At 40.4% G+C, this 13,276-nt stretch overlaps 1 protein-coding gene and 1 long non-coding RNA gene across 12 annotated transcripts in view; one reads left to right on the plus strand and one right to left on the minus strand.

Annotated features, from left to right (window-relative positions):
- The window catches only part of scn8aa (sodium channel, voltage gated, type VIII, alpha subunit a), a 47,955-nt gene extending 42,174 nt beyond the window's left edge, over nt 1-5,781 (plus strand). For all 7 annotated transcript variants that reach the window (XM_044212377.1, XM_044212378.1, XM_044212375.1 and 4 more), the window contains 2 exons: nt 22-292; nt 444-5,781. In XM_044212377.1, coding sequence (XP_044068312.1) covers nt 22-292; nt 444-1,603 — 1,431 coding nt within the window. In that variant the 3' untranslated portion in view covers nt 1,604-5,781. The remainder of the gene's footprint in view (nt 1-21; nt 293-443) is intronic.
- Nucleotides 5,782-7,824: 2,043 nt separating this feature from the next.
- Nucleotides 7,825-11,919, minus strand: LOC122883059. Of its 5 annotated transcripts, none has more exons than XR_006379552.1 (6): nt 11,742-11,919; nt 10,501-10,697; nt 9,827-9,939; nt 9,627-9,718; nt 9,152-9,304; nt 7,825-8,822 (listed from the first exon to the last, which is right to left on the minus strand). It is a non-coding gene; the product is annotated as an uncharacterized LOC122883059 (long non-coding RNA). The 5 variants fall into 5 exon arrangements; XR_006379553.1 differs by having other exon boundaries at nt 10,595-10,697; nt 11,742-11,915; XR_006379550.1 differs by lacking the exon at nt 11,742-11,919 and adding an exon at nt 11,437-11,483.
- Between the last annotated feature and the right edge of the window lie 1,357 nt (nt 11,920-13,276).

Genomic DNA, 13,276 nt, shown 5'->3' on the forward strand with positions numbered 1-13,276 from the left:
TTGTGTTCTCTCTCCTCATAGAACAAGATCCAGGGCATGGTGTTTGACTTTGTGACGCAGCAAGTTTTTGACATCTCCATCATGATACTCATCTGCCTCAACATGGTCACTATGATGGTGGAAACAGATGATCAGTCAGATGAAACGGAGCTCGTTCTCTACTGGGTCAACTTCATCTTTATTGTAGTCTTCACCACAGAGTTCTTGCTCAAACTCTTTGCCCTTCGCCACTATTACTTCACCAATGGCTGGAATATCTTCGACGTGGTGGTGGTCATCCTGTCTATTGTCGGTGAGTGAGGGAGGTGGACATGGAGCAATGAGGGAGCAACTTGAGAACGTCACCTCTAGAAGTCTGTTGTATTCTGATTGTATTCTCTTCTCTTCCTTTTTCCTTTCCTTTCCTTTCCTTTTCCTTTCCCCTTTCTTCTCCTTTCTCTCAGGCATGTTCCTGGCTGACATCATTGAGAAGTACTTTGTGTCACCCACCCTGTTCAGGGTGATCAGGTTGGCTCGTATTGGCCGTATCCTCCGTTTGATCAAAGGAGCTAAGGGCATCCGGACTTTACTCTTTGCTCTGATGATGTCACTGCCAGCCCTGTTCAACATTGGCCTACTGCTCTTCCTGGTCATGTTCATCTTCTCCATCTTTGGCATGTCTAACTTTGGCTACGTAAAACATGGGGCGGGCATTGATGACTTGTACAACTTTGAGACCTTTGGCAACAGCATGATCATTCTGTTCATGATCACTACGTCGGCTGGATGGGATGGCTTGCTGTTGCCGATCCTCAACTACCCACCAGACTGCGATCCCAGTTTGGAAAACCCTGGTACATCCGTGAAGGGCGACTGTGGTAACCCCTCAGTGGGAATCTTCTTTTTTGTCATGTATATCATCATTTCTTTCCTGATTGTGGTCAACATGTACATTGCCATCATCCTGGAGAACTTCAGTGTGGCCACAGAGGAAAGTGCTGATCCACTCAGTGAGGACGACTTTGAGACCTTTTACGAGATCTGGGAGAAGTTTGACCCTACTGCCTCTCAGTTCATTACTTTTGCCAAGCTGTCTGACTTTGCCGACGCACTGGAGCATCCACTTCGTGTGCCAAAGCCCAACACTATAGAACTAATTGCCATGGACATGCCCATGGTGAGTGGTGATCGCATTCACTGCCTGGACATCCTGTTTGCCTTCACAAAGCGAGTGCTGGGTGACAGTGGTGAGTTGGACATGCTGAGGCAACAGATGGAGGAGCGTTTTGTGGCAGCCAACCCCTCCAAGGTGTCGTATGAACCCATCACCACCACTCTTCGCCGCAAACAGGAGGATGTCTCTGCCAGAACTATCCAGAACGCCTACCGCACCCACCTCATCAGGCGTGGCATCATCTTCAAGCGCCATACTTTTACTAACAATAAGCTTGAGAACGGGGGGACCAACCAAGAGAAGAAGGAGAGCACACCATCCACAGCCTCTCTCCCCTCTTATGACAGCGTGACCAAACCTGACAAGGAGAAGCAGGATGAAAACAAGGAGGAGTGGGTCAGGAAAGAGAAGGACAAAAACCAAAAAGATGAGTGGGAATCCAAGTGTTAGGGTTCAGTGACTCTCGAAATCCAATAAAACACAGTGAGATGAGACTCTGAGCCCAAACCCAACAAATGTAGAAAAAGTGATCATTTACAAGTAAGAAAAAAAAACAACAAAAACACACAAAAAAATGTTTACAGACTCAAATACTACTGAGGAAATGTGGTTTCTTATGTCGTCAAAGACAGCTGAACCAAACACAATCAGTTTACCACGGAACTTTGCTGCATAGTGACCAAGTTAATGAGCAAATTAGTGAGCAAATGCAAAATGAAAAACAGTGACTCACAGTGTGCTGGCCAATGACACACATTTCTTTGGGGACCAACTGCCAAGGCACAGAAATCTCTGCTAGATGATTGAAGAATTGCAAAATCCCTGTCACCACCGAGTGTGGACCCCCGCAGCAAAGCTCCAATGCTACGGGACTGGATCATACAGATCCCACTAGAACTGTATTAGCAGTCTAAAGGAGGGTAACACTGCGTTTGCCATCTTTATCAAGAAGAAAACAATAATCAACCAAGCAAGTTTAGCTACGAAGGAAACATTAGCGAGGGAGGGGGAAACCCAGAACCGTAGACAAAGATTTTTTTGTTTGTTTGTGCTGAGTATACTTGCATCTTTACATTATTTGAGCAGCAAAAAAAGATAACATTTAGCCCATGTCACTAGTCTTTTCATCTCCTCTTTGTTATACTGACATTGAAAAAGACATTTTCTACATGGGCTTTCACACTGACCGGGTAGGGGTCATTAGTCATTGTTTTGACTTGGGCTGAAGGAGACTTGCTCAGACCGAGTTCCAGATAAATAATAATTATTGTGCTCGTTCAATGCATAGAAATGACTTGCATGAAGGCATGTTTTGATCAGGAATCATGCATGAGTAATCATAGTCCACAAGACACTAATTCTCAGACCACTGCAGTGGCTTGACTATAGTTTGAGGCTGTCCACTGGGGAAATTACAAGAACTATAACTGGAAAATGAAGATTTTGAATAATGATATATAGAATATTGGGGGAATGATAGTCGTATGATCCTGCCCTTCACTAGTTTTGCTTTTCAACTGACAGATCTTTTAATTAAGCCCTTCATTAAAATTTCAGGTGAATGAAGGATGTAAGCACTCAGAGGCAAAGTCTTTGTTGGATCAGCCAACAACACAAACTAGAAAATGTTTTTTTGCTGCTCCGAATGTTAGTAGTATAGAAAGAGTGTGGAGTGTATGAGTATTAGGAAGCAGAATATCCTCACGTTGAGGATGCACAGATTTGGAGGGCCATGTCAGTTGTCCTGAAACAAATCTGCGGCTTACATCTCTTTGTTTACTTACATCCATCATACAGTCACTTTCCTTACTTACCTGTGGTCCCTGTTACGGCAATGAGAGCAGGTGATGTTTCACGCCAAGGAATCCATATCTGGCATCAGTAAGGGTCTGGTGTGCTCAAGTGTCTATAGGTATCCCCTCTACTGCTGAAGATCCTGGAGAAGGGACCGAAATATGGTTTTATTTTATTCTTTTGATATTCCTTTTGTTGTTTTGTTTTGGGCTAGTGGAAGAACTGAAAACAGCATTTAGGTAGATACATTAGACAGTACTCCTACTGAGTTCATTCACTTCAAGTTCCTCTTTTGTACTCTGTCAGACCCACATCAGAATTTCCCTGTGAGTGATGTCTTAGGTATTGCTTTTCGGACAATTTGAGTTGCCAGATTTAGAAAAAAAAGTCCTTCTCTGATGTCCTCAGAAAAGGTTTTAATCTGTGAGAGGTACACTGACCATCTGAAACAGCAGCGTTAGCAGAGAATTACCACAAGGACATGTATTGTCATGCCTAGCATGTATGGAAGGTGGATGGCCATGAAGGGCTTGTGGTTTGGACTGTAGAATCAAATGGATTTTGTCTTGTATTTCAGGGAGGTGGATGGGTGATAAATAACTCAATATCAACGTGGGCCAATAAATAGGTAGAGCCCCTCCCTTCAGGGTTTTAGACTGACTGCCATGAAAACAAGAGAGAAACAGGAGAGCAGAAGAAGAGAATAGTGCTTTGGTCTGAGTCAGAGTGCTGAAAGTCCCATGTTTGTCAGTGTATCATTGTGCTTTTGTGGGACCTCTTAAACACTGTGTGGTGTTGGACCCAGGCTCGCACCATCTTTTCGCATACTTGCAGGCTTTCATCACCCGCTTCAAATATAACTAGCAAGAGATGGAGGTAGAAACGCGGACACTTGACAAGATAAAACATCAGCAGGCCTCACATCAACGCAGCTATGTTGTATAATAAGCTTTGTGGGTGTTTTTCATTAAAAAAAAACCTGAGGCTTTATCAAGTGGTAGACAAAACACAACTGCCTCCTTAGGTGTTCCTGCCATTTTTTTTCTACACAGGAGTGATGGTCCTATTTATAAGTGGATGACTGGACATAAATCTAGCATCCATCATCACACCACTAATGCCATTTGGTGTGTTTAACACTGCCTGTACCAGAACCCCCTGTCTGTAACAATAACTGAGGTCTGTTTACAATATGAGGTCTCCGAATCAGTTTGGCTGCTGCGCACTAAAAACCAAATACATTCCCAATGAGAACCACAGGAGGAGTGAGTAATGTCATTCAATTTACCCATGTTCATCTTGGATGTAATGTTTTAGAATGATACATTCACACTTGAGAAAAAAATAGAAAAAAAAAACAAGTAAAAAAAGACAAAAAAAAACACAAAAACATATATATGTACAGTGCAGGCTATGATGTAAATGGCACAATCGCTGAAAAAGAATGAACTTTTTGAGAGACACTATAAATATTGTATTATATTATTTTATTTTATCCGCATGCTTTGTTGTGTTTTTTTGTAAATACGGAATTTTAAAAATGTTACTACTAATAATCAAAAAATGAATAATAACAATAATATAGAATGGCTTCCAGCTATGCCCTTTGTCACATTTGTTACCTTTTGGATTTTTTGAGACACTTTTCACTTTGTTGACGGAAATTGAATGAAATATAGATATTATATAATACAAAAGATAAATACATGTATACATATATGTCTATATGTATATACATAAAACAGAAGAACACTGTTTGTCACATTTGATTTATGTGCAACACGTTCAGTGGATGTCTAAAACTGGTTGTTTCCAGCACCCTTCTACGTTGGGGAATAGCTCATGTGCAATGTTACTGGAGCTGCTTGCCATGGATTGTAGCCTGATCACGATGAAAGGATAATGTTACCAGCACATTTGTCACTTACTGTCATATCTCTCACCTTCACCGAGTATACAGGACACACCCACAGTCACGGACACAAACACACACAGGTGACTCTCCTCACTGCCCACCAACTTTACCAGTGATCTCTTCCCGGAGGACGTCAGCTGGTGTGACTGACTGCCTCATACATCCTGAGATGGTACCTACCCCAGGGCCTTTTTCCCATACCCACACATCAGTGCCATTACAGCTCAACATGCATACAATCATGTACTTGCTTCTCATCCTCACCTTTCTTTTGTTGAATGGTTTGTTTCTAGTGTTCCACTCAATGGCATGTGCCTTTTTTCTGCTTTTTCTGCGAATTTGGATGTTGAGGCCACACTGAAAAAAACAAAAAAACAAAAAAAAAGCACTGAAACAAAAAAATATGTTTCCAAACTGTGGAGGGTGGGGGTTTGTGGGGTGAGCACAACATTAATCAGGGATGTTGAGTCAGAAATAGGATCATCCAGACACCCCACTTCATCTTAATATTCAACAGTGTGTGATGTTAACAGAAAAACAGCTAACTCAAAAATGTCCTGTTCTTAGTGCTATGTGTGTCACCCACTTGGCTTGTGAAAAAGCAGCTTGCCTTCTATATTTCTGTTTTATTTCTTCAATATTTCTGTTTCCATCTGAAATTTATTTTTGTAACAATATTTGATTATAGGACTCATTCTTTTTTAGCATGGTTTATTATGGGCGTTTTTTTCTTTTTGCTGAAAAATTAAAAAGTGCTTTTCAAAATGTTGTTATCATTTGACACCGTGATAAAAGAGGATATACAGTACAATATGATGGTGTGTTGCACAACCACTTGGACTCTTGGTAAGAATATATGAAAGATTGTCTTCATTTGAGCACGAACCTTTTTATTACCAATAAAGCAGCCTTCCAGTTACAACTTGTGTGTTGTTTTTTTATGAAATGTTTTGCTTAAGATATTTATTGCCTTTTTCAAAGAGATGTAGTGCCAACTGTCATGGCAGAGCCTCTAGATTTCTTCCTCTCCTTTCCTTCAGGCTTATTTCAGATTTATTGTGTCCACTTTAAGTAGTGGTCACCATTTTGAGTGGATTTTTTTTTTTTTACTTTTGTGGTGCTGTATGTGGATGCAAGTGGATTACAAAACATCCTGTGAAATGGAGCTGAGTGGCGCTGTGGTAACAGGGACGCCTTTCAAATGTAATGGACTTATTGAATTTGTTAAGAGCCCCGTGTTAACATCCCCCTCACAGGCAGAAGATGGACTATAGCCCCATTATTATGCAGTCCATCTGCACTGTGATGCTCTTGTTTGTGGTCCACCATAAAGTAAATAGCCTAGAGGTATTACAGTCCTGATCCCCATAACCTCACAACCTCATGAGAACAGGGCTTAAAAAGCCATGTTGGGAGATATTGATCTGTTTGTGCTTCTCCCATTTGTTTGCAGAGAGGGGAGGAGGGTAAGAAATCCTTTTTGGAGAGTAGATGGAATTGTATGTATATGATGCATGAAGTTGTTCTCAGACTGTAGGCACAGAGTAGATGGCAAATTCTCCATGGAGCAACCTACCCACCCTTCCGTTCTCTCCTCCCTTTCCTTTTCTGTCACATTACAAAATTTTGTCTCCCTGGCTCCTTTCCCTCCCTCAAGTCACATGGACTCTTTTCAACTCTCAGCATCTCCCTCCTCCCCCGCCCTTCCTCCGTCTCCCTGGGTTTCTGTATGGTATTTTCAAATCAATGTGTCTCTCTGTTATATATCATCTACACATGGGAAGCTGCTATATATTGACTATCGACGACCCCCGCCACACACACACACACACACACACACACACGCTCTGTCAGGATGGCTGTGAGAAAGTGCAGTGAGGTGGAGAGAAGAGAGGGAGAGAGCCAGGAAGGGAGGGGGGAGGTAAGGAAAAGAGAAGGGGAAGGGAGGTGGTGGAGCACTGCAGTGCAGATAAATTAATGCAGCAGTCGAGGCTGAGTCAGCAGCACACTCCCAGTTTGGCCCAGTGCCTCTATCAGCTTGTGCCCATGCACGGCTGCCTAGGAGACCGGCTCCCACGCTCAAAACAAATCTCACCAAAATATGGACATTTCGTCCTAAAATTGGTTAAGGACATCTGAGAGCGGCTAAAAGCGCCGACGGCAGCCGCTGTTGCCGCGCGCTATGCCGAGGAGCTGTCCTTGGTGCTGGAGGTGGTACCGGGAGAGCGAACATCCTCTGCCCGGCTCTGAGGCTCCTTGGGTGGGGTTAGATGGGAAGAGGAGCTGGTGCGAAACCCAGCCATAAAAATGTGTTTAGTGTGCGGAGGAGCTCGACCTAATTCGAAGACAGCCACACCTACACTCCCCTCTCCTCCTCCTCTGCTCGCTTTCCTCTCATCCCACCTCCCCCCTTCCTCTGAAGTATGTTGCCACATAGCGTGTGGTTTCTCTGTGGGTAGACCTGAACGTGGCTAAATATAACGATTAAGCGTGTCACAGTATTTCCTTTGCCATGATTAGCTTTTTTAATGAGACATTGGCTTTTCATACACGTGATAGTGCTACTGAATATTATCATAGTCATTTAACCAGTAATGAGAGCTATAAATCATTTACAAGGACTCTTTGTCCATTGCAATACAATGCTTGGAATATATTGTTCATTTCTGTCCTACTTTTATTCCCTTTCCTCTGTCCCATTTTGCTGCAGTCCTGCCGGTAAATGTCAGACAGGCAGTAAGTGTGAATAGCCAGCAGTAAAAGGGGGTTTTCCTACTATCTGATCCCATTTCCACCCTTGACTGAGATAAGAGGGTTGTGTTTGGTCTCTGCTGGTGTTCCTTCCCTTTCCCCCCTGAGAGTCAGACTGAGGAGGGAGGACAGAGCCCAAAGAGGGAGCCCCCCCTCCATGACATTCCCATTACACACATATACATAAAAAACTACACTACCACCATCACCAGTTACAGCCTACAGTTTCTATCCACCTATCTAACATCCACCAGCCCCTCCTTTCCACTAAATGTTAACTCCATTACTTTGTGTATTTTCTGCCTGCCTCATTGCATAACCTTCTTGTGCAACAATGTAAATTTGTGTGAACAAAGTGCCTGCTATATGCAGTCTACACAAGGAAACAAAACAGATGCCTTTACACCCACACACTGCCTTTGTTTTTTATTTTTTTTCTCCCCCAAATCAGCCTGGGTTGAGCCTGAGCTGTTTGGCTGCCTGATTTTTCTGATTTGCTGAACAACAGCACCCACCTCTGGTCAGCCCCATGTACGTATGAAATGTGTCCCTTTTTAAAAAAACAGATCACTAAATACTGCCTCACCTATTCATTTCCTTTGGTTAGCATTGACAGTACCTATCATCAATCTCCAACGCCAATCCAAAAATATTGCCGCTTTATGAGATTTTATTCCAAAATCTGAAATAATTTGAAAATACATTTGTGTGCATCACAACATCACACCTGAGGTGAACTCACAATGCATTCAGAAAAGACCCTAAATTGATTATCTGAAGTTATTTCATCTTGCATTATTAGTTTATTCATACTGCAGAAAAAAATCTAAATAAGACACAGAAAAAATCAAGCCTGCATTCTCTGTAAGACGTGATTATCTGAACATGACTATGCATTTTCTTGTAAAGTGAAATAACAGTAAGCCTGTAGATGGAAATAATTCTGAAATTTCAAATAACAAGTAAGATGAGACAAGAAGTTGAACATCTTGATTATTTTTCTTTACTTTGTTGCTTATTATGGAAACAGCAAAGTGCAAAATGTTTATGTTTATTTGAGAATACCTCAGAATAATAAAATGACCAATGTTTTGTATGTTATTTCATCTTCTCTTATGCTGCTGGATGATGTAAAGCAGTATCAAGCGTACAGTACATGTAATATGGTCTTAAATTTCTGCTGCAATGTGGAGCAGGTCTTCATGACATCTGCAAGTAAAATATAAGGGGTTGAAGTCACACAAAACCAAGAAACATCCAATATAAAATACTGACACAACATGTGAACCGTTTTTACTTTGGTCCAAAATGACATAGAGATGTGCAGTCGCTCTACACTACTGGTAAACGTGAAAATATTTGACTAATATGACATCTTAGTGGTTGCAATTGTTTCACAGAACTGCTCACCTATTTCTCTTAATTTCTATGCAATCTGCAGTAAAACACATCATGTAACTTCTGTATTGCCTTCTTACAGTCCTATCACACCATCACCAAAAAGGCAGCTTTGGTATAGATGTTGCTTTTCAGCTCACCCTTCTCGTTTGGTGCTGGCCAGCCACTCCACAAAATCTTTAGCCTTAATCTTATCAAGATAGTGGGTGAAGTCACTGGTGAATGTCCCATCTGAATGCCTTTTGAGGTTTTGGATAATGTTTTGTCGTTTTTCCATCAGATGTGAATGCAATCTAAGAAAGGAAGTGTTGATGAGTGAAAGTTCTTTAATTTACAATTTCAGTGCTAAACATCATGTCATGGCATATTTCATATACATATTTCACAAGAGACTTCAAATATCTATGACAACAGTATATTTATTTAGTTTTAGTTTTTTTCAGTATGAATTGCTACACTAAATTTTTAAAGAGACAAATGGACATATTCATTAAAGCTGTCATTTTATGTCAGATATTGGTTTCATATTGTCTCGATTTTGCTCAACCATATAAAATTTGCTAAACGTTCGAACATGCCAGTATCCAGTTATGCTGGAACAGACTTAACACATACCTTGCCGGTCTGGTTTTATCCACAACCATCTCTTTACTGCTCGAACAGAGAAACAGGACCAACATACACCACATGTGTAGGCTCATCCTCATCTAGTCAACACATAACCAAGAACACAAACACAGTGTATATCCTGCTAAATTAGATAAGAAAACATTAAATTTCTTACAATAGGTTTAAGTCTTAATGAACAAACTCACCTTGGGAAACCTTGATACGTGTCCAATGAAGTGCTGTACTTGCTTGTCTGAAGCACATGCAGTGCAATATTGATGAAGCCACAAAGAAATCCCTCTACACCTTGAAGCAGCACCTTGAAGATACACTGGGAGTGGACTAAACTGCAAAGACTGATTATTTCTGGCACTTTATAAAGACAGCAGGTATCCCAGTGTGACACATAGATCACCTCACACAGCTGATGACCCTCTTCCTCATTACTGTGGTCTGGATCATAGCTTATCTGAACTAGAAAGGCGTGTGCTCTCCACACAGGTCAAAGGTCAGAGCCCACTCTCACTTACTCAGACAGTAGCAGGTGTGAAGAAATGTTGTTCTGGTGTTTGATGTCAACAACATGACTCCTGAACTGCATTGTTCACTTCATTAATATTTGAAATCTAGGCTATTTCTTTATTTTTTAGCTGCAACGTTTCAGTCTTCCAGGACTCCATACTAATATTTGGATTACAATTTGAGAATACTAGGGTAGATATTTTGTTGTGTCTTTGCAACATAAAAACTTTTAATAAAAGTAGAAAAATAGATAGTGATGGACATCTATTTCAACAAGCTTTTAATACTTAAGTTGTCATCATATTTATTATAAACTGTAGTGTAGCTGTATTGATGAAATGCAACATACGACTTTTACTTTTTTTTGCAGTGAAGTCATCATCTGATAAAGCTACTCAATGGTATTCGAGCCCTGAGTAGGGCCTGATGTAGGAAACTCGGCTCAGCCTCACTTGGGATGCTGGTGACTCAAACCACCAGAGATGGCAGACACTCCTCTCCATCAGTCCCTTTTCTCATGTAGTTTCCCCTGAGCCTCTTCCAGCACCACCTCACCTGTACATGTATCCAACAACAGACAGGTTTTCTTTGTTGTTCATAATGAGAAAAATAGGTAGATTTTTTTCTGCATCTGTAAAGTCATTTTGAGACATGCTAATTCGGAGATGACTCAAGTGGTTTTATTAATATTTGACCCAATAAGGAACATTAATTGTAAAAATTAAGTGCACAATTTAGACATAAATATAAGCCAGGGCAGAAAAGTAAGTTGTAGATAGGCTAATTAAGTTATTCAGAAATGGTCCCCAATGACACCTTTACATTGCATGTTAAGTAAGTTCTTACATGCACAAAGACATTATTAGTTCTTACATCGTATCTTGTTGTGCATAAATACATTTTGATGCATGCAATAACCAGGAAGAACGTGTACTCCCGCCAACCACCACCACAGACACGTGCAGCTACTTTACATGCTGAAGTGTATCAAGCCTTTTATGATTCCAGTTAACTTTAGTTGTAGGAGAAAGCCAAAACAGTTGTTTTGAGGTACGTATGCGTAATATTGTGTCCGTATCTAAATGCAAAACAATGTTACTAGCAAGCAAATAATGCTATAGCTAGCCGGCTAGCACTATTGACCTCGCTGAACTTGCTATAGCTAGTTAAATTCAGCGTTAATGATGTTAGCTAAGCTAGCTAGCTGTTTGCTACATGTATGTTGTCTTTTCTGTGAGCATTGAGATTTGCCCTTAGAACAGGGATGTTCTAATAATACATTCATGCCTTAGACCTTGAGAGTGAGGATCCCTGGTGATCCCCGATCGCTCCAACATTTTAACTAGCTAGGTAGCAATAATGTGTAAGTTGGCTTGCATTATAGCTAATGCTAATGAAAATGAAAATGAAAATGAAAAATTTAGATGGCATTAGTAAGCTGTGAAAAGGATGACCAAACCAGCAGATCTATGACTACAACCTAATAGTAATACAGATAACACTTTGGCATAGATCTGAACAGATTAGTCGATTAACCGATTAACTTAGTCGATCTTTGATTAATTATTTAAAATAATTTTTTAAGCAAAACTGTCAAACCTTCTTGGTTCCAGCTCATCTATTGTGAGGATTCACTAGTTTTCTCTTTTTAACTAACGCTTATTGTAAACTCAGTATGAGGTTTGGACAGTTGGTCCAGGGCACTTTTCCCTTTACTTGAATCACACAGCTCACACAATCAGTTTTCCTCCTGAATACTTTTGAATTGACCAACCTCAATGGCCAAAGGAAGGACACCAGCACTCAATTGTGTAACTAAAGGCTTCTAGATAAACTAGATGTAACATATAATTCAAGGCCAAACTTTTGTTTGATACGCACGTATGTCCCTAATTTTGGCATTGAACATGCATAGGTCTAGTCCATAGACTATATAATATAATTTAATATGCAGTCTGTGGTCTAGCCATAGTTTGTAATTATCAGGTAATTAATGTTTTTTTTATTTAAAATTTTGCATTGATGGTTATGTTTGAATCTCAAAGCGTAGCATTTCTCAAAGATAAATACTAGTCAAACTTTAACAAAACTGGCTGCTGTTTTGAAGACATTTTTAGATTCCTCAAAGACTTGTCTATTGACCAGAAACATTTTCTGTTGGATGCATATAAAAGAAGATCTTTAACCTGTTGCTGTTGTATACCTTTTAGGGCAGTTTAGGATGATGTTTCTTGCTTGTCATTTCGGTGGTTAGAAAATGTTTTAGGCAAAGAACTGGACTCCCCCTCAGACTTGCAGCCTGGGCCCCAGTAAAGAGGTGCTTTTATGGACAGGTCAGGATGTTCAGCAGAGTACAGAACTGGGATGACATCCCCTCTCCAGTTACCAAGAGCTTCACTCAACCCAGTTGAAACATGCACCCATGTAAGTACAGACTATTTGCAGCCTCGCCCAATTTGTTTTTGTTTCAGTGCTTTACTTCTTACCCTTTACAACTTTACATTCAAATCAAAATACAAAATCAAGCACCAACTTTTAGTTGCACTCATATGTAAATGACAAGCTCTAGCTGTGGCTGCATCATGTGTAATTTGAATTGAAATTCTCACACAGTAGAAAGAGTTTGACTTTTAATTCTAGTATCATGGTTTGTTAGACTGCCTATTCAGTTAAGATTGTAAGAATATACTGTATAGTCTAATGTGAAACATTTGTCTCTATTCAAAAAAGTTATGCTAGTTTTGATGTTTGCACATTACCTTTCTGGCTTGTGTGACTTCTCTGTTGAAAACAGACTAAAACTTAAGCAGTAGCCAGGATGAAAAAGTGATCCATTAAAGATTTTTGTGTTGCTTCAAAGAGAGTATAAGATGCATAGAACCTCTGGCTATCAGCATTAGAAATAACCTGAAAATTATCCCTATACATCTTGTTGGAAAAATGGATCATCACATATCTCTGTATGCTGATGACATAATTTTGTTTCTGACACAGTCTGAGGAATCTGTTCCACCACTACTGGACCTTACTAAAAAGTTTGGAAAGTTGTCAGGGTATACCATAAATTGGCAGAAGTGAGTGAATTTATGCCTCTAAATGAGGATCTAGATCCTGAGTTTCTCAGCAATCTTCCA

This window comes from Siniperca chuatsi, linkage group LG10 (genome assembly GCF_020085105.1).
Source record: "Siniperca chuatsi isolate FFG_IHB_CAS linkage group LG10, ASM2008510v1, whole genome shotgun sequence".
NCBI lineage: Eukaryota > Metazoa > Chordata > Actinopteri > Centrarchiformes > Sinipercidae > Siniperca > Siniperca chuatsi.